The sequence below is a fragment of the Bombus bifarius genome, unplaced genomic scaffold, assembly GCF_011952205.1.
Source record: "Bombus bifarius isolate JDL3187 unplaced genomic scaffold, Bbif_JDL3187 scf7180000008022, whole genome shotgun sequence".
Classification (NCBI taxonomy): Eukaryota; Metazoa; Arthropoda; class Insecta; order Hymenoptera; family Apidae; genus Bombus; species Bombus bifarius.
Genome location: NW_022884395.1, coordinates 248,924 through 271,425, shown reverse-complemented (window position 1 = coordinate 271,425; position 22,502 = coordinate 248,924). Strand labels below are relative to the sequence as shown.

Below are 22,502 nucleotides of genomic sequence, written 5' to 3'. Positions count from 1 at the left end.
GCACACCTGCTGTTTTAATCGACACACAAAAATAAAATCGCATGCAAAACCGCGGGCTAACGAACTGAAGCAGCATCCGAAAGATAGTGTCACGTCGTACGTAATCTCGATGAGGTCTGGCGGCAGGGCGGGGTCGTTGCCGATGGAGAAGCGTATCGGGCCAAGGCAGAACGGTATCGTGGCCTCGAAACAAAAAGCCACGGTCGAAGGTTAAGGGCTTGCGAGGGCGAGGGCGCGCTCGCCGTTACCCGCGAAACCATCTCACGCTCACAGCCACCTCTATCCACATGTACATAGCGAAAGTTAGACAGAGGAAGGCGCACATGCGTGCGTACATGCGTCGCGGTCGTCGTGGAGCGGTGGCTCACGTAAAAGTCACGTGGCACGCGACCGCCGCCAATCAATATCGAGGCACTGTGGGGTGTGTGCGTTCACGGGGAGGCAGTGAAAAGCGACGGAGCAGCCAGTGCGTCCGCGGCCGTCAACCACACCTTGTCGAGGAAAGCAGCTCGCGAGAGACACGCGCGCATCCACGCACACATACATACACAGACACACATACACACACACACACACACACACACTTCTCGCAAAGCACCCCGTCGTCGTCGTTCGACCGGTCGTTTCGCTTTCGACGCGGTCTGCCTGTTGCGGGACGGCTGATTCGTCGAAGGAAGGATCATCACAAGTGCAAGGTACCTGGGTGGATAGTGCGGGGGAGTTTTTTTTTTACGCTTCTCGTTACGGAGGGAAAATAAAAAGGGAGGGATGGAAGCTTCAAAAGGGGTGGATTTGGAAGGAAGAATGCTTGTCACACGGTTCTTGGTGAATCTGTTTCGCTTTGAATTCTGGCTGGTGGATTTCAGGTTTCGATTTCGGGGGTAGAATCGTGGTGGTTTTTTCGTTTTCGATTTCACGAGAATGTTGGGTCTTGCCAGAGGATACCAGGTAGATTTCGAAGCAACGTAAACGAGCCTCGCTTGTTGATCACGATTTTCAGGGTAGAATCGCGATGGTATTCGAAGAAACCACTCTAAAGGTGCTCGGTCCTGATTCTCGGTGAATTTGTTTCGCTTCGAATTCGACGGATTTGGGATTTTGAGATTTCGAAGGTAGAATTGTAGCGGTTTCATTTGGTATTTTATGAGAATTGAGAGGGAATGATGATTCCACGGGATTTTAGCGAGCTACGAAAAGTTTACAACGTGAAAGATGCAAAAATTTGACGAACGACGATTAGGTATGAAAGGAGGGAGACCGCGTGAAAAGTTTTGAAGTATTTAAAAACCTAGAATTCCCAAAAGAATCGTGCGTTAGAAGTACGAAATTATAAGCGTGTATAAAAATTGAAGAGGATAGATAAGTAGAGACTGCGAAGATAAATCCGCTTAGTGCCGAAAGACGAGTCAAAATTTGAGGGAAATGTCTTCACAGTGAAAGTTTTAAGAGTCATCCCGCGACGTGTTTACGGATAACGAGTTACACGAATATTATTTCGAAGATGTATCACGTTGGTTGATTTTATCTTCTTTGGATAGCGTGAAAAGTATTGCCGAGTTATAATAAATTTACAATTTTAATTTGAAATGCGAAAGTGAACTTGTTTGCTGAAAATTGAAATATTATCTATGTTCTGCGGATACAGATCTTTTTTCTTTCCTTTTATCTTATCTAACGTTGTTAGAATACAAAGATTAATCTTTCTAGTACCTCGTTCATTAAAGCGTTAAATCATCGTTACGCCATAAAATATAGTAGAACAAGTACCTCCATATTTCTTATTACATATCGCGAAAATTACTTAAAACACGTCTTTCTCAAATTATCCAGTTTCGTTTGATTCTCTTACTAAAAACAAATACCAAATACAATTAGATATAACTAGTACTGGATGAATACTATTAAATAAAGAAGTATATACGATATATCATAATTTTGTTATGTTTTGACGGGTGATTTTCTTCAATTTTTATTTCTATTCTAAACCTAACAAATTTCTCAAACAACAAAATAGAGCACCGAAAAAGCATCGAAGAAGGTTTTAACTTTTCTCGCATCAACCATTCTGACCGAAAGTCCCATAAAACCAAACTCCATCGACGTCTCTTATTTCACCTCGCCAACAGAGAAATTTCAGTGTCACAGTATCCTTAAAAAATAGAAGAATATTCGAGGCTACTGTCTCGGGACCACTCGATGTCCGTGAACTCGATTCTTTGCCATTCTTTGCCATTCGACGGGAAATTTTGTCCCCAGTGGACCGCTTGTCTTCTCCGAGAAAAGAACACGGACTAAGAACGCAAAAAAGGAAAGACCAAGGAATACTAATCGTACAATGGCTCGCGATAATATTTCAACACTGATCTCTTTATCAGAAACATTCGTACAAATATATAATATCTGAACACAGAAAAGAGAGCGTTGAACGAAAAAAACTGTACGCTACGTTTCCCACTTATTTTCACACGTAAAATAATCTCCCGTCTATTGCTGTCTGATCGAGATTAGACAAATTCACGTATGCCTGATAAATTTCCAAATTGAATTTCCTCGGGAACCAAGCCTCCAATATAGTTTCAGTATTCTTGCTTTTCGTCTTATTATTTCGTGCTATAGAATCCCTCTGATCTGAACGGTATCGCGAATTTCCAGGACCATTTCGATGTATCTGCAACGATTTGGAATCGTGCAACTACTTACGGACAATAATGTACATGCACTATGGATGAAAAGACGGTAGGAACACGGAGGGTTAATGGTGGTCGAGTGTTTTCGAGGAGGCAGCGTAGGTGAAAGTGGAGAAGAGGTGCGTGGTAAACCGTGACGGGCGACGGTTCTCCAGCCGGATATCGAGCGATCGAGCTCGTCGTGAATTTTTTAGATCGGCCCTTTTTGATGCTCTCTGGCCGGAACGTGTTCGTAGGTTTATCTACGGCTGCCAGACACACGAGCTGCCTCGTACCTCGTGTCACGTCGTCTGCAATATTAAACGAAGCTGCGTGATGCTGTTTCACTGTCGCGAGAGGCTTGAATCAGACAGTATGGGGGCGCGTTTGAAATCCTCTACTTTGCCCGCGTGAAATTCCTCTTGCTGCACGTTCTCTCTCTCTCTCTCTTTCTCTTTTTCTTTCTCTCTCGTTCTGTTTTCACAACTCGCTGCTGGTATCTTCTGCTCTGCGTGTTTATTTTGTGTTACACGTTTTCTTGCGCCCTTTGTTCTTCCTTTTATTTGACGCGTGGTAGAAAGTCAGGTGGAGGTTTCGAGAGAACGCGGTGAATTTTTTATTTCACGATCCCGGGACGCGGTTTGCGAGAGAAAGTTTCCTCGACTTTCATATTGCATGTAGGTATTTGATAGTTTATTCTTCCTCGAGATCGTTGGTATTCGTATTCTTCTTTTCGAAATTTGTGTTTGTTGGTTTTATCGCAATTGATTTTATGAATTGCATTTGATACGAAATGGAAAATTTTGGAAGGTTTGTAGTTTGCTTTATATCTAATATGTGATATTTTCTCAACATTGAAACAGTCTGATTTTCCATACAGGGAAATGTATAAAATATCTTAAACGATACAGCTGCTTATCGTAATATATTATGGTTGAGACAGATTTCTAATTCGGTTCTTTAATTATTAATTTCTCTATTCGTGTTTATAAATATATATGAAATTGCATGAACATTTTAAGTCCCTTTCTATTTAGTTATTTATAAACGCAAATCCCTTTTTTATAATCACTTTTGTATTACAGCAGGTGATAGAGAACGAGCTGCATCGTTTTTGTGTGTTTTTACGATGTCTAAAAGACGAATTTTCGTGTTTCGTGACCATAACAGAACTTTGCCTGGCCAAACTATAGTTAACAGAATGTATTCCCATTATGTAAATTACTGAAAGAAGATAAAATCTATGATTCACGGGGAACAGTAGAATAATCACATTTCAACCATGCTAAGTTTCCAGTATTTAAAAGAATCGTTAAAACTACCACCGTTTTACCGAATTTACCATATATTTTCTTCGTAAACTCGCAGTAAAATCTCCAATTCGAAGCTTAGATAGATAATAAACGCTATTATACACACTAAATAAACACTATTATATTGTGTGTTACAGTTATCTAAAAATTGTAAAGCTAGCATGTTTAAAAATTTCCGGTCAGTATCCAACATACCCAATATCCAATATTAATTAAAAGTTTTTAGATATCACTGTTGAAATGTATAGTAAAAACTTATATTCGCTAATTTCTTACTTCTACCGTTACAAATACGTTTCAATGATTTTATATCACTTTCCTATTAAAATATGCCTGCGAGACTCGAAATTGCCACATAAGTAAAAGTTTTAACAATCTAAGATACAAAGTCGCATTTTCCAATTCCCTAAAATATCATCCGTTAAATTTCCCAATCGAAAATATTAACAATTTAAAAACGATTTAAAATGATCAAATCTTGTTACTATTAAAATATAAAGCCCTAAAAATTATCACGGTTCAAGTCAGTCTACTGCTATTTTCCATGAAATAGTATCTTCCCTTTATTGTTGTGAAAAATACGTTTTCGAATCGCGGGAAAGTATCGCAACAAAGCGACAACCCAATTAACAATAAAAGTAAAAAGATGATACTCTGACAACTGAACTATACAAATACAAATTTTCAAAATCTTCGCGTACACTACTACGATTGTTAGCCCATTTAAGAAAAATTCAGATTTCAAGTTTCTCCATTAAGAATAAATGCTGTAAATGCTGTATGTATTCATTTTTTGAAATACTTAAAATTGCTTAAAAAACTGAAATTACACGACTGTTCATTTCGAACGATGTAGTTTCTCATGAATTTCTCAGTTCGTAGTTGATAGACATAGCATGGCGGGAGTCTGGCAGTCGGAGCGTGTGGTAAACGACTCGTTCGAAGCGGATTCAGTGAGTCAGGCGCCTTTATTTCCGAACGAGCATCCCCATCGTCGGGAAGTCGAGTACGAAATGGTTATAACGAGACGGTAAAATTCGATTTCACCCGTGTGGCCGATCACACGTCGCGGCAGACCAGAAGTCGTTTGCACGTGCTTTTCAAAACGGATTCAAGATGAAACCGACGCGTCGGATTGACTTCAGCCTTTTCGAATTGATTCCTTTGAAACTGGTTTGCAAAATGTTAAATTTTTCAGAAAGTTAGAAGCGTTCTTCGATAGTTGACGCACAGTAATACGTAAAAGTATTTGAACGATTTGTACAGTTTATAGAAATCCTTTATGTAAAGTTAATTGGCATTGTAACAAGATTATTGCTGTTATGTCGATGCATACGATTTTAGTATTTCATACAAATTTTATAAATTCTAAGGAGACAATAGCTATGTATAAAAAATGTGTAAAAAGATCTGAAAAAACACATTGTCTGAAAATTTGTCGTATTTACCTTACATTTCGCTGTGAACGTTTCGAACAACATGTTACGCGTTAGAATTTTCATCTCTATCGATTGAAAAAAATTACTATTGATCCATGTAAATGTTTTTGTTTAGGTAATGAGGTGTATTGAAACTTCTCTCGATAAAATACATTTTGTCAAATAAAACGGTATACAATTTTCTACATGATAATTATTACTGTCAATTTATATTCGCTATCGTTAAACAACTAGTGTAAATATTTCTCAAATAATTTCTGAAAGAACGAAACGTTTATTTCTATTCAAGAACGATGTAGGTATCGTGTTTTTTCATTTACAGACGGATAATTGACAAGGGCCTGTAGAAGATGGACGTAAAAGGGCGAGTTGCCCTGGTGACGGGCGCCGCTTCCGGTATCGGTAAATCTTGCGCCGTGGAATTATTAAACGAAGGCGCGATGGTGAGTAAAAAAAAAAAAAAAAGAGAAAAAGGAAAATATTCAATGTAAAACTAACGCGAGAGAAAAATTTCCATAGCTTCCGTTTAATTTAAAAAGTTACCGTGTTTGATATCTACGAAACAGTTTCTTGCAAGCTTTTATTAAATTTCATAAATAACGAAAGTATGTAATTTTGTCTATTTATTTAAACAAATTTTAAATTCCTCTTCCGATTTTATTTATCCGAGCTACCTTAAAATATATCACGACTTTTCCGAAATACGATTCAAACGTATAAAATGCATTTCGTAATCCCAAAATGAAAAATTTTTAAACAGCAAAAAAGAAAGAAAAGGAGAAACGAAATGATACGAAATGAAAGTATCGAGAAAGAAGCTTCGTATTTTCAGTCGTGATAGCGTGAAGTAGCAATGAAATTTTTACAGTGCTGTTTTCATTAAGGGAAGTAGCGATATGGGTTTACCCCATAGCACGTAGTAGCTATAAAAAATTCGTATTAATAGAGGGCTAAGGGGAACCAACAGAGTTTATACTTATATTTCGCGAAACCTCCTTAAGGATGTAACCTTGACTTAGTATGTATACCGTTCCATGAATGTTTCGACGCCTTATGCTAAAAATTATCTCGCGTATATTTAGATCGCTCTCCAGTGAAGTTTTATCTTGGCTTCTGACCGACTTCTACGGAATAGTAATACGTCATGTTACTGGCAATAGTGTCTCGTTTTACCACGCATTACGCGTAAAACATTATTAAATAAAATTCTATTCTATTCTAATAGATATTACATTTTTCTATATATAGGTGTCTATATGCGATATAAACTCAGAAGAGGGTGAAAAATTAGCAGAAACTCTGTCTACGGAGCATGGGAAAGACCGTGTGATCTTCTGTCAATGCGACGTCACAGACTATTCGCAATTCGAGGGTAAATATTTTCCTATTACAATATTAATTGAAATTTTCAGAGTATAATGCGAAAAATCTATCTGATTTATCGATTATTAAAGTGGAAATCATACGTTCATTTTCTACCTATCAACACGCGTGTAACTTATTTATAGAAATATAATTATACTCTAATGATCCAGGTTCCATTTATACTGAATAAAATTAAACTCTGTAAAATTTGACATTAATATTCAATATTCATAATGCAAAGTATAATCTTAAACATTCAATCTACATACACACGCGTGCACTTGATTTATTATACTTGATTAATTTCAATCTACAGAAATCCATCGCAATTAAATTTACATAGTTATTTAATTTACGTCAGAGTAACGTACTAATCTTAATTCGCAGAATCGTTTCAAACAACGTTCGCGACGTTCGGCCACATCGATATCGTTGTTAATAACGCTGGAATAATGAACGATCGATTTTGGGAACTGGAAGTGGACATTAACGTTGTGAGTATTTAATATTCAACACCTTCCTAAACTTTCTCGACGCTCTTTTCTTTTCCTCCTGATTTTTCTGTTTTATCTGCACGAGGTCTTTGTTGAAATTATTGCAGAATGGCGTGATCCGCGGAACTTTGCTCGCTCAGCGATTTATGGGAACGGACAGGGGTGGCCAGGGTGGAATAGTGGTTAATATTGGAAGCAACGTCAGCATCAACCCTTATGCGAGTGTTCCAATTTACTCTGCCACCAAGGCGGCAATCGTCAACTTCACCAGAGCGTTTGGGGTAAATTAACTTTGACGATGATTAATAATAAAATTGCATTCGTAGTTTACGCGTTAAATAGATCATGAGCTAAGAAGATAATCGTAGAAAGTTATTATGGAAAAATAGGAGAGATAAATAATCTTCTAGTAACATGTAGTTTATATTTATAGATACGTACTTATCTCTACATATGCATGTGCATTACACGAGATTCCCTCGAGAGACATTACGTTTGTTTAATTTAGGACACTTCTGTACGCGAATGTCATAAATTACATTGTATCCAATTTATCAAAAAGCATAGAATCATACATATACATGTATATCGTATTTATTTTACAATTCAGGACTTCCTTCTTTTTTTACACGAACATCATGATTCATTTTTATCTAAATCTATAAAGTTTGATGTCACAGGGATAAAAATCGATCGATGTATTTATGTTCTTATTTTACGATACCTTTCGATCAATTCAAATCCTTTTTTACAGAAAGTTTCAAGCAAAATCTCCGAGATACTTGTTCAAAAATATCCAGTATATATAGATTTTCCGTATAAAAATCGTCATTTATCTTTGATCTAACTTACAAGATTGGAAATCGTGGGAATCAGTTTGATATTGTTGTCGTTTGCCATAGCACCAATACCACGTGGACTTAACCGGCGTGAAGGTGATGGCATTATGCCCAAGCGCGACAGATAGCAAATTATTAGGAGATGTCAGTAAACAATTGCTCTGGCCTCGATACGTAGACGCTTGGCTTCGTGACGTCGCCAGTTCAGTTCCTCAAAGGTAATAATACTTCCAATCATGATAATGGAATATTTTATAATTCACACTCTTTATCAAATAGAATGATAACGTTAGGATAATATTAGCATTAAGATATTACACAATCTCCTTATAGCTTCTTATATCATCATCTAGCTTTTAATTGTCAAGTTATTTAGTTTAAAATCTCTAATCAAACATTAAATTAAATTCATTAAATCGCAAACAATTCTTAATTTGATTTTATTGTGTATTTATTCTGTGCTTAATATTCTGTATTACGATATGTCCACGTATCTATAGATGTTAGAGTATAGCGGAAAAGTGAAATTACGCGGAAATGGCTGTTACAGTTTTATAAATACATATACGATCGATGTTATACACAAACTCTTATTATTTGACTATGGTTGTCGTTAAACTATAATATCAAATTATTTCCTCCCTTTTCTTATTAATTCGTTTATCCCTTTGAACAGCGTTCTATGCTATTAGAAACGCTGGTAGTCGGCTGAAACATAACATTTTTAAAATCTCGATTGTAAAAGCAGCACAGATCTCCTCTGTAGCGCTGCTTTATCCCACAATTTCAATGGAATATTTCAACAAGCTTCCAAATGTAAAATATAATAGTAACGGTTAATTTTCAGATTTCGTTTTACTCTAACGTTTATAGGATACTGCCGCGTCTTTGTTGTTTTATATTTTCGACAGAAGTCATGTTACCATTCTGCATTCTGTCAATTATTGGAATAATTAAAATATTTATGGACCGATGCAATTTTAAGAATAAAAAGAAATATCGTTTTTATCGTTTAGAAAAAATAAAAGGTAGCCTTAGCTAGCCAGATTTAATGAACTAAGGAAATTATTTCTAGGGATAGCAGATATTAAAATATTTATTAAAATGCTTATACATCTGCTGTCTTACATACGCGAACTTAATTTTATACACGGCAACAAAAGTTTACTCGTGACTAGTTAAAAATAAATATGTTGAGATATTTACAGCTATTCAATGAATAATTTCATATTCACCTCGAAAGATCGTTAACAGACTGTGGATTTTTATCACGTTCCATATCTTTATACAACAGAACTGAATAGGAATTCTCTGTGTAGAAATTTGTTGAACCTACAAATAGTTATAGCGGATATTTTATTTTGAATATTATATACAATATATTATCATCAATATATATATATTGTATATAATATACAATATATTATATACAATATATATCATTATATACAATATATTATTATTACAATATATTGTATACAATATATATATATATAAACAAAACAAAAATTAAACAAAAATTATAAAATTCACTAAACGATCTAATATGTTGCAGATCAGAACACGTAGCTAAAGCGCTGATCCAGATCCTAAACACAGGCAAAAGTGGAAGCGTCTGGCTGGTGGAGAAGGACCAACCTCCTCACGAGATCACATTCCCGAAAAACTAAGATCCTAACTGTCATGATTCGCGTGAATTTACTCGCTTGAATTCAAATAGCTGTGCCGTACCACATACAAAACCTCTCATCGTCTCTCATCATCGCTGCGAAAAAGAAAAGGAAAACCAAATATTCCAGAATATTTCTGGTATCCACAAGCTAAAATTTATTTGCAATTCAAATTTTACGGGAAATTCGAGTTAACGACCTAAGGATCGATCATCGAGGAAGCGTGAAATGCTACGCGGGATGAAGAACACGCGTTTACGTGTAAGGATGCATCAGTTGTGTTGCCAAAGATTACGGAAGGCAATTAGTACGATGAGAATGTTTCTTTGTACGTTGTTATCCGTTCGTGTTAGATTTAGAAGGAATAACGTTCGTTTTAATTATAATATGATAATTTAACGGGATTTTCTCGAGTGTCCGTTCCTATTTTCCTTCGAGAGTGTACTCGATGGGAATTCACAGGAAATTCTTCGATAATGGCACGTCACAATGTTAATCGAAGGAGGCAAATGATAATCTATAAATCGAGAAGTCATGCACTGCTGTAAGTTTCTCATTAACGCGTTTATCGCCACGTTATTTATACACGTTACATAGAAATCGAGGACCTTCGATGTTACCTTGTGTTCATTCGTTACAACAACCACGTGATTGAAAAGTAACGATGTGAGCATTTTAAGAAAAACAAGTTTATACATTTTATACGAATCGTTCTTTCTATAACGATACGTGAAAAGGGAGAATACTCCCAATCGTGTCGTCGAGTGACACATTTGACGTTTATCATTTTCGTTTCACATTCATTTCAGATGAATGACGTAACTAGAGAAACGTCAACTGTTTGAGAAAATCGATTTAAAACACAAGATTATTAATTATTCAATCGTTTAACGATGAAAAACTTCGCTTCCTTTCATCACTTAATTTATAGTTCTCAGATTTTTATAGTTTTTATGAATTGGGACAGTTCTACTTTAAATTGTGATACTATCGTTGGATGGTATAATTTAATTGAATAATCGTGGCACGTCTATCCTAATAGTTCGCTTTTCGAAACAATTTTTACGAATACCTGAAAATTAATGGTTCTAACAAGCTGATAGCAAATTCAACAAAAATTGTTAATTGCAATGAAAACTTTAAATTATGTACCTCCCTAACTTCTTTAGGCATTAGAAGCCTGCTATTTCTAAAAATCTAAACAATCACGTGATATAAAAATGAAACCAAAATTGTATATCTAACAGGTGAAACTAACATTTTTCACTTTATCTTCGAATGAACTGTCAGCTCGAACTGCCTTGGCGATCAACGCGTTAAATGTTAAATGTCGAGAAAAAATTAAATATACGCTGTGAATCGAAAGTTGGTCGAACGAACAACGTTTTCGATGAAAATGAAAAATCAGAATCACCATATTGGATTTTATATTGTTTAACAATTGCCATGTGTTCCCTATAAGACTCGATACTTTGTAAAATATATCCTCAACACTCTTTACTTATACATATTTGTTATACTGCGCGACTCTGCACAACAGGTTTCTAACCATTTTTCATAAACAATTGTAAAATCAAAGGACTTTGCTTAGATAGTCGTGTACAATGGTTGGCAGTAATATTTAAAGAGGTGTACGATGAATTTTATCGCACCTTCCCTAAGCCCTTTGAAGAAACCTGTCTCCGATCTTTTAATAATAGATACACAAGCCGATCAGATATTTTACTGGTGGAGGTTTCAGACTAAACTTTGTTCGATATTTTTTGAATAGTAAAATAAGTAAAATTTCATGTTATCGACGATTATTATCATTAATCAATTTTTCCCGGAATGTAACATCTTTCGTGTAAAGATACGTAACATAATGTGCGCCATTTAAAAAAAAAAAAAAAAAAATCGAACAAGGTTTTGATCTTTGGACTTGAAAAATTTTCAATGTTCAAAATGTACAAGCGTTTTTTAAGTTAGGCTTATAGTAACGTAATAAGGCAAGAAAAAGCGATAAAACGACTCGAACTAAATAATAATAATGATAATATTAATAATAATAATAATAATTAACCGTTTAAAATTAAAATAAATGAATTTACCTCAAACACACTAAACTGTCCAATTTGTAACTTGGATGCAAGCAATCGTATAATGTACTAACAGTAAGAGCGAATATCAATAGAAATGAATGGTGGTTGTCAAGATCGAATAACATTTTAAATTTTCTACTACTCCGTTCTAATTGCTCGATCACAATAAATTACGTATCAAAGTGTCTGCAAACGGACGTGACTCGATATGTCCCAGTCCAGTACGTTAATACGATATTGATAAATGTATACTGAGAACGTTGAGAAACTGAACAAAATTCATTCCATCCATAAGTTAACGATTTTCTACATTTATAAAATAAAATCGATAATCGCGTAAGATCGAGTCCCTCGTTTGCGACTACTTTATGCAAACTTTCGACTGAACCGATCGAGAGGATAGATTTATTATGACGAAAGAAACCGATTCAAACGATTTGTCCAAGAACAGAACGATCAATCGTGCGTGTAATATTTTATACAAATTCGTAAACACGGGGACGACCAATGTAAAAGAAGAAACGAAGAAACTTAGGTTTAGATGCAGTGAAATCGAGGCCTAAACTCGACGTCTTCGACGAAAAATCATAATTATTATACATTCTAATCGTCCATTCTTCCATCGAACATCCTTAACATCTCTCTTGTCCCGATTACATTTTCTTCGGAACGATTATACTCTCTTGAAAATTGAAAATCTATCCCTCGTCTATCTCTAATCAAATTAAGAATCTGTCCCCACCATCGTACTTAGCAATTAATATTATATTCATATTATTTTTTACTACGATGTTCTCCGTTATGTGAAAAATTCTTGAAATTTTTGATAATAAAAAGCAATACAATAGCTGGTAAATTTTTGAAAGATTATAATCGTTATATAAATTATTATTATTACACGATTATTACGTATAATCTGAGATCAAGAACAAGAAGCGGATCCACAGGATCTAAAATCGAAGATCAGCCGCACCTTTAAATATAACATCGCACGATCTTTATCGACACGACAGTTTGATCGATAGCTAGTGGAAATTGTTATAATTTGCTGGAAATGTATGTTGCAAGCCTAGCCAATAAAATGCATAGCTTTTTTTTACAAAACAACTCAATTATAGTATCAGCATTAGAGTAATTTAAATACCTTAAAGTTATTAAGTCGTAAAAGTAACAAGTTCGTTTCCTCGTCAAATATTCCAATTAAATCGATTTCCTAATAAATTTCGTTTCCTAATCAGCGACTTTTTTTCTTATCTTTTTTCTTTCTGTGCGTTTTCCTTAATTCGATGATTCATAGATAGTGAAAATGAAATATATCGTTAACGAGTTAATCGAGAGAAAAACAAACAACTACACGTGACTTTGACATATCGGAAACGTAGCTGTCCAACTTTCGACTTGAGTTTTTAAATTCTTGTCTCATTCAACTCGTATTAGATTTATCGTTTGCCTTTTTGATTCTGTTTTTTTTTTTTTTTTTTTTTTACTAATTTCGCTGTTTTCTCTAATGTGTTATTTAACGATGGTGGCATTGTAGCAGGAATTACGGCGAAAGATTCAACATAATTTTCAACATGCAATCACGATGTATAACCTCGCTTTTCATCAACCTTTTGGATAAGAGTCCAAAGTAAACTACTTGAATATTGATATTTTCCCTCATAAATAGTAACGACGTACCTTCGTTTCATCATCTTCGAAGTGTATACTTCGTTCTTCCTCAGTTCTCCACTGGATCATAAGCGTTTTCTTCTGTTACTTCAGAAGCTTGTGGAAGATCGAACGGTGTCAATTTCACGCAACTCCAACAGCGTATCGAAAGAAGAACAAAAAGGGTAAAGGAGATGACGGGCCAAAAATAATAAAACCGATCTGGTAATTTTCCATGAAATTACTAATATTTTGCCAAGATACTTTTAACATCGTACTATTTATTCTTTATTTAAAATAAACGATATCGTTTGTATAGCACTGCTATCTTGTTCGGATGCTGATGTTTATATCTTCAACGAAATTTTAATGGAATTTTAGCGAGAAATTACCTAAACCAATTCTGGAGCCTTCGTGTAAGAACGCTATAGTGATCGGTGGGTCTGAAGGTTTTGGTTTTGCAGCGGCTGATCATCTCCTGTGTAAAGGAGCGCGCGTTAGTGTTTTCTACTTCCAACGAGATCTCACGTATCAACGTAAAATGATTTCAACGATTTTTTAATACGTTGTCGGTTACTTAACACTAGAACTACCGATAATTAACACGAGGTTATTTCAAACAAAAAAAGAGTCAAAATGACTGGTCTTTAAAAAATACGTAATAATAGAATATTTTGGTATTTATTGATTTATTACTTCCTTACAGAAGCAATTCCATGTTATGTAATACAATTTTTGGTATTATTAATCCATCTGGGACTATGATCCCTAAACGAGGGTTGACGAATTTATAAAATTGTAGAACCAGTCATTTTGACTGGTGTGGTATTTCTAGTGTTGGCATCTAGCGATTCAGCGATCAATCCGGAAGTTTCTTGATAACTGATATCAGCATATCGAATGATACGCAGTAAAAATTTAAAAAACGTGTGGCAAGTTGTACAAAACGAGGAAACTGATTAATTGGGGTTCGATAAACAGATGGCAAGATTCTTTTACACTTGGACAAGTACCAGTCACTTTGACTGGTATTGGTAGAAGTATTTTGAGTTTGAATACACAAAAAACAAAGTAAAATTCATTGTATTATTCTTTTAGTTATCGTCCGTAATCTTGAGTTGCATTAATCTTGATCACGGCGTAAATAAATAACGTAATCGAAACCTAACTCTTATCTTTTGTTAATAACGTATACAACTTGACCATCATCGACGATTATCGAATGACTCACAGCAACCCAAAGAAATAATAACAAATTGTAATATTGGCGGTCGATAATCAGGCTCGTGCCATCGAGACGCGCGTCTCGTAAACAAACACATCGCCTACGAAGAAGTTGCGTTCTTCTCATTTCGCTGCATATGCAAATTAAATCGTTACACATACTGACACACCGCGGCACGAACACATAATACAATCATGGCCGTAGATCATCAGCTATAAATCATAAAGATACCCGTAATCAACACCAACGCATACCCTGTCACAGACGCATAATTATAGGCAGAATTCGATATGCGGTACCGATAGATTTTTGCGAATATTTTCGAAACTAGAACCGTCTGTCTCTTATGTTTCAGGAAAAGGTTTCATTCCAGAAAAATGTTAGAGGCTCGTTGAAATCATTTTACGTCGATATATCAGAAACTAGCCTCTATAAGTAAGATCTGTTTGCTGAGACAAGTTGTTGTCTCGGTTTAAAAATCAAAGTCTTGATGTAGTCTACATTTTTTACATTAATTTACATTAATGGCATTAGTCTACATTAATTTAATCTACATTTAATATGAAATCTTGCATAAACATTCGCAATACAGTAATCATGTTTAGTATAGCGTAGTCGTCAACAAACACGTTCTCGAGTATAAGCAAGTAAATTATCTTGTAAACAAGTCTATTTCGTTGGCAGAAAAGATAATCAAAATTCAAAGCGAGGAGCAAAGCTAATCGTTCGGATTTTCGAACATTGCAGGTCGTCGTAGTAGCTGACGATGATCCTATTGAGGGAAAAATTGCAGTAAGAAAGTTATGCGATTCTTACGGAAAAAATCGCGCTCTGTTTGTTCATTATGACGTTAAAAGTGATTGTCACGTTCAAGGTAAATTAATATCGACGAAGACAATGAAATATAATAATAAAAAAGAAATAAAATATAGTATAACGAGTAATACGTATAATGTGAGTATAACGACAAACTTTATTTTATCATCGTTTTAGCTGGTTTGGCAAACGCTCTCTGCAAGCTCAAAGTGGTTCACATTCTTTTCAACAATCTCGATAAAGAACGACCACCATTAAAGTGTCCAACGTCGACTTCGAAACAGGTCCGTAATAATTAAGATAAAAGAAGTAAAATTAACTATAGTGGTTCACGAAGGTATTTAAATATTTGGAACATAACATTTGTAAGATTATATCACAACATGTGTGTCATAAAAAAATTCACGTAAATATACAGTTTAATCACAAAAATTTACAGAACGCTACAACTAAAACGATTCAAATAGGATTGGAGCTTCTAGGAAAGGATCAAGCTGGCTCTAACGGGATAATAATAAATTGCGCGAGTATTTTTGGTTTCATGGGATGGCCTGAAGATCCCTTTCCGGTTTATTGCAACAAAGAACCAGCTATAGAAGTGACGAGAGATTTCGCGGTATCTTACATTACCTATATAATCGTACAAATGAAACTATTCACTTTGTATCTATTATTTGTGCTTTTTGTATCTATTATTGTTGAATGATATGTGTTTTACTCTACATTAAAGAAAAATTATAAAGGAGAAGAAAAGGATGTTCGTGTTGTGGCCCTTTGTCCAACGACCAAATGTTTCTCCAATATTGGATTACCAGACTTCCCAGAACCTATTCCAAATAAAATAATGAACGAAATGCCAATTTGTATACCGCATTCGTAAGTTAAATTTCATCGTCGTATGGTTATTATTAACGTAATTCGCACAATTTTCATGTTATTGTAACGCTAATAAAATATAGATAAATTATATTATTTATTGTTATGTCGTAGCAATGAAATAAAAATTCAGTCTACAATTGAAAGATATATTATTCTATGTTATTTATTCTAATTTTTTCTTTTATTTATACTTATAAAAATATCAATAGACGTATAAAATAGTTTACGAACACACGTCTATGTGCAGCAAGTATCACATAGGAACTGCTTTGAGCTACATACTAGCGTGGGCAAAGAACGGAAGTGCATGGCTCGTAGAACCAGCAATCAGTGTCCATCAAATTCCTCGATTAATTCACTTCCCGGAGAAAGAAGGTGGACAAGTCGACCCTAAAGTCTATCAGGCACAAGTAAAATCAATCTCTTTTCAAACTTTTATTTCAATCTACGTTGCTTTTCTTTTTTTCTTCTTTTCTTCTCTTACGCATTTGATTGCTCGATAAGCTCGCTTTTAATGCGTTTGATGTTACAATTTGAAGAGTATCATAGGAGCGTTATTCGTCTTATCGTTACCTGCAGTAAACATACGACAAGAAGTACGAATGAATATTACTTAGAATTATATGATTTGGTGCAGGGAAAACGAATACATATATCATCAGATATCAGATATTTGACATTAAAGTATTAATATTTAATGCATGTACAAGAAATAATAGAAAGATATGCATCGATGATTAGACAGATTTTAGATGATAATCTTAAGAACTTATTAGACAACCTAATACTTATGTTTATTAAGAAACGAGTCTCTAATATCACGTTACATATTAATAATTATATTTTTCCGTAAGAATAAAAAAGTTTTATGGCAATAGCAGCCTTGTCCAGTGAAGATAGAACCACCATGCGTCGAACCTAAGGTGTGTGTACCCAGCCAAAAACAAATGTGTGCAAAAAAGAAATGGAAAGATGATGAAAAAAAGTGATCTCTTCCAACAACGTAAGTAATTTTAACAATTGAAAATAATATATTTCCATAGTTAAGTTGAAAATATTCCTTCGATTGTTTGACAAATTTGAGAAATCTGGAGATATTTAAACTCTCCCCTTCGCTTTTCTCTAATTTTTTATCTCACCGTATACTTATTTTTTCTCTAAGCTAATCGAATATTCAGATTTTCATTAAAAAAGAACAATAACCAAAAAATAATCTTTTCAATTACGATCAGATGCGGGTTTCAAAATCATACAACGGAGGGAAGGATTTAAACGTTCAACTTAACAAATACGTAGCATAATTTACACGTGTGAAATTGCAAAAGAGTTGCCACTCCTCCGATTTCGATGATTTTGAAATACGTTATAGGAATCAACGCTATGAATTCCGATTGGGTCAAGATTGGCGCAAGGCTGCCGGATCGAAGAAACTAATTTAAATTCAAATCCAATACGTTGATGATATTCGTGTTTAATTAAGTTATAACAGAAATTTCTTACAGCTTCGCGTACGCAGTTGTGCACGGGGCTTTAAGCTCGCACAACCCTCGCTTACTATAGACGGAAGATAAGAGTTAGATTTCATTTGGATTTGACCAATCAATACCGACCTATGCGCTGCCACGGACGCACAACTACGAGGGTTGTCCAAAAAGTACTACCCGTTTACATCCAGAAGCCATGTAAAACGACGAAATGCACTTACAAAAGGTCACGCAGCTTCGTTAGCGTATTGGCGTGAGTCATACAAAATTTTCTGTTTAAATATTGAATATCGTCGTTGTATCAGCCGTTTAAAACGACGATGCGAACTAAAAATGCCGCCGGTGACGTTTTTATGCTTCTGCAACGCCGCAAAAGAATTCTTGTAAAAAGAATTCATCGTCGATTTACAGCAGTTAACGATGACAGAGCTATAGATGTTTGAATTATTATGGATGGATGTATTATTGAATTCAATCCGGACAGAAAAATTGTACGCGATACGTGAGTTCAAAAAGGTCTCGTTGCAAATGATATTCATTGCAGTTTTTTGCAAAATTTCAAGAGTCAAACTTGACCGATAATGTTTCGCAAAATAAGAAACGGTTTGGACGATTGCGTAAGAGTATGGTTAATAATTTCCATTATATCATTTCGAGATAAAAATAATAATAAAAGTATGCTGAACTGTCTACGGAAACGTGTGACGAAGGCACAGAGAAACTCGTATTATTATCGTTACGATGAATGTTCAAGTAGAGCCGATGGTTGTATTGAAAAATAACTTGTCACGTATGCCAAAGTTACAAATCAAGAAATCTTCTTAAAACGTATTTGTACGCTTGATATTTCAAAACGGGTATTACTTTCTCCACGACCTTCGTACAAGGAGAGTACATTGTTACGAATATCTCGTAAACTAAGGTCGATCGTTGGTTATATGTATAGGAAAAAGCTTTACAAATGTTGAACAACAAAATCATCGACAGTTTTGCCATTTACACGATACGACTGACGTGTATAAACGATTCTTCGATGACATCGAGTATTAATAATCGCTTCAAAATAACAATAATAGTAACGAATATCATCGTACACCATGATCGTCGTCAATTGTTTTTGAAACCTTTGGATACTGCTTCCTTCTTTATATGATATATAATCAAGCAAATTCTGCTAAAGTATAATATAGACAGGTACTTCAAATGAAATGAAAAAAGAAACATAGGCAAAACTATTTTTAATTTCTTTGTCTACGTTGAATATAAATTTGAAAAATATGAGAAATTACGTTTATAACTTTGGCTGTCGAACGAATACGATCGTGGCAAAGTGTTCAACTTGCTTAAATTGAAAGTAACGTAACTTTTAGGTAATCAGAAGAATAACAACGTGTTACATAAAAATGTTACATAACAAATCATCCGTAAGAGTAGAAAAGAGATCTTTTTACGATACGCGGCGATATTAGCGATAAAAGTTATTTTCAATTGCTCCCAAAATATTCAAGGTTGAAAAACACCGAACTATTTATATATATGTATATAGATACGTATGTAGCTGAAAGCTGTATACGTACATAGTAAGATCATAAATTGAAACGTTAAACTTTAAACGGTAATACCGATCGATCTAGCCACGCTCAGGGTTGCAAGAGAATTATTTACCTGTCTGTTTAAAAAAAGGAAATAGTTCCGAGTGACAATATCGTACAGGCTTAAACAAAGTTCTCGAGCTTTTTATCTCCCCTAAGATGTTTCAATATGCAGATGTTTCAACAGCAAGCGCATAAATTTTAATTTTGCGACCTCGCTATATCGTTTCCAGCTACGATATATATATAGTACTCTTGTTTGTTTACATATCTAATCACTTGTAGACATATTTCAATTCAAAATATCTCAACACATCCAAAGTTCTTCATCTGGAACGTAGTCTATGTTGTATAACTGTCATTTATATACCTGAAACTGTACACAAGTACTAAACCTATAAATAGGATGTTTTGGAAACTTCAATGTAAACGATTCAGAGTAAAAGAATCTATTTGAACTTTCGACAGTGTTTGATTATATGTGATTATACTACTCTTAAGAATTTTCCCAGTAAGTGATTGAAAGAGTGCTGAAAGAATGAATGTGAAACACCCAATTGTAGTGATCGTTGGAGGAGGAAGCGGTATCGGTTGCACCTGTGCTGAACAGTTTTTGAGTTCCAAGGCTGAGGTAATTCTTTGTTGACTGTAAAAATTTGGTTGACGGTAAGGATGAAAATTTAAATTTAAATTTGTTAGATACGTTCGCGATCTGGTTATTTTCGTTCAAGTATTAGATTTACCGAAACGAAGAAAGTTCTGAAATAAAAAAATATCCTCGTACAAAATCTGGTAATTTTTATTCAAATTGTATTCGTAATTTCGTTCAGTTCGTGGCAATTTTGGATTTACCAGACTCAAATGGAAGAGTCGTAGCGGATACATTGGGCATTCAGCATGGTTCACACCGTGTGGATTTTTTCGCCTGTGATGTCACAAAGGATGAGCAAGTACATGGTAAGATACGATAAGTAACAAGAGTAAATTGAAGCTTATTTCATTAGAAAAAAATATCAAAATCAATAGATCGATTTAATTTAAACAGCGAGCTTCGATAAGATCGCACAATTGTTAGGGAGCTTCGATATTCTCATCAATAGCGCAGGAGTTTTGACCAATGGAGAAAACTGGCAAAGCATGATAGATGTGAATTTCGTAAGTATATCGTCGTATACTTTTTAAATTGTAAATAAATAAATTCAACTATTACTTATAGATGTGGATGTTTATGCATTCATGGGAAATTAGACGTACTAGTAAAAATTAGATACCGTATATGCAAAAATAAATACAATACTCAGCTAGTTGCTTTTGTAATGAATTTTTCAGCAACCAAGTAACTAATCCCGATAGAGTCGATCAATTTCATTTCTGTGTGATTCGATTAACTATTCGTTTCGATGCTAATTAATAATCATTGCAGACTGGACTCGTACGTACGACGCTAAAGGCCATCGATTTGATGGGTAAACACAGAGGTGGCAAAGGTGGCACAATAGTAAATATTTCCTCCCTGGCTGGTCTGACACCTGTAATTTATTATCCAATTTATGCTGCAACGAAACATGCCATCGTTGGACTTACCAATAGTTTAGCGGTAAAACTAGCTTTAAAAAACACACACACACACGCACACAGTTACTTAAAGCGTGATATATTATATAATTATTATACTACTAAATAATAAAATAATTTGAACAATATTTAAAAAATTAATATCGACATTACAACGATCGATTAAATTAAGGAAACATTAAAATATGCTTAAAATATACCATTCTTTTATACAGCTCAGTTACAATGAAACTGGCGTTCGTATGATGCTGATGTGCCCTGGCCGTACACACACTCCCTTCGTCACAAACTTGTACAACTTTGAAAATCCACATTTAAATTTCATTAACGTTAATAGAGCGTTGATGTGTTTGAGAACAGCGGGTAACCAACAGTAAGTATTTTAGGAAATATGAAATAGCCGTCTTAGGATCATAATAATTTAATATTTAATACTCATATAGTAGGTTTAATCTATTAATCGAAGTGTAAAATATTTATACAACTAAACTCACAACAATCTAAACGTAATAATTTTTTAACAAGCACGAGGCAATTGTCGTTAAAGTATTCATGTTGCTAATGAAATTTTCTGAAGCAAATACGTAATAATGATTATTCTTTTCTTTACTGAAAATAATAAGCGAGAAAGATAAGGTCCTTCGGTATTTTTAGACGTTTAGCGAATTATATAAAAATAATTATTAATTTGTACTAATCTTTCATTTTCATAGGCCAGAGTGCGTGGCCAAAGCGATAATCCGGTTGATGGAGAAAGAAGGAAATGGCGCTATATGTTTGGTACACGATGGGCAACCACCTTATGTCGTTAATATTCCGACACTCGATAATTTAGTGAAGCGTCCCCTTTAGAGATAAACTACATCATATTTGCGAAATCTATAAGCATAAATCACGTAAAGTTTCTGTGATTTCTTATCCATCGATAATACGATCATTTTATCGATCGTCGCCTTAATATTTGATTTTAATTAATCGGTATATTTCGCGATTGATAACAAATACATTAATACATTATTACAAACTATCCTAAATGCAAATGTATCGATCGAGCTTATGGACTGGCAAAGTAAAAATTTTCTATATTGTTTTGTGCAAATATTTTTATAAAGTTCTGTGAAATAAAATATTAGCAACTGCAAAAATGGAAACAAGAATGTCGTTTTTTCGTAATGTGATCTTCATAACGTAATTTTATTTCATCTTATTCGTCCCTTACCGATCAAATCTAATAAAATGATTACACCATGAATATTTGTACAAATTCACATTTTTGCAAATACTGACAGACAAGTGAAAGTTCAGTGCAAATGTACTTTATCTCAAAAATATTGTATGATGCGTTATGATCTTGTCATGTGTTTACACGAATCGCTAAATTCCATGAGATACAAGAATTTGAGAAAAAAATTAA

General features: G+C 34.5%; 3 protein-coding genes across 3 annotated transcripts; all 3 read left to right on the top strand.

Moving 5' to 3' along the window:
* The first annotated feature begins 461 nt into the window (after positions 1 to 461).
* On the top strand, positions 462 to 10,390 carry LOC117207117 (15-hydroxyprostaglandin dehydrogenase [NAD(+)]-like). Its single transcript, XM_033447010.1, has 7 exons — positions 462 to 695; positions 5,741 to 5,861; positions 6,667 to 6,790; positions 7,171 to 7,277; positions 7,385 to 7,558; positions 8,180 to 8,334; positions 9,672 to 10,390. Exons 2-7 carry the CDS (start codon positions 5,769 to 5,771, stop codon positions 9,784 to 9,786), a joined length of 768 nt encoding a protein of 255 aa, XP_033302901.1. The 5' UTR covers positions 462 to 695; positions 5,741 to 5,768; the 3' UTR covers positions 9,787 to 10,390.
* Positions 10,391 to 13,395: 3,005 nt separating this feature from the next.
* LOC117207119 lies at positions 13,396 to 17,431 on the top strand. The gene is made up of 9 exons (XM_033447012.1): positions 13,396 to 13,497; positions 13,632 to 13,742; positions 13,899 to 14,013; positions 15,490 to 15,616; positions 15,736 to 15,842; positions 15,998 to 16,174; positions 16,289 to 16,434; positions 16,685 to 16,847; positions 17,319 to 17,431. Exons 1-9 carry the CDS (start codon positions 13,442 to 13,444, stop codon positions 17,424 to 17,426), a joined length of 1,110 nt encoding a protein of 369 aa, XP_033302903.1. The 5' UTR covers positions 13,396 to 13,441; the 3' UTR covers positions 17,427 to 17,431.
* Positions 17,432 to 19,784: 2,353 nt separating this feature from the next.
* Positions 19,785 to 22,245, top strand: LOC117207116 (15-hydroxyprostaglandin dehydrogenase [NAD(+)]-like). Its single transcript, XM_033447008.1, has 6 exons — positions 19,785 to 20,144; positions 20,344 to 20,470; positions 20,559 to 20,668; positions 20,937 to 21,110; positions 21,304 to 21,461; positions 21,802 to 22,245. The coding sequence occupies exons 1-6, from the start codon at positions 20,052 to 20,054 to the stop codon at positions 21,938 to 21,940; spliced, it is 801 nt and encodes a 266-aa protein (XP_033302899.1). The 5' UTR covers positions 19,785 to 20,051; the 3' UTR covers positions 21,941 to 22,245.
* The last annotated feature ends 257 nt before the right edge of the window (positions 22,246 to 22,502 follow it).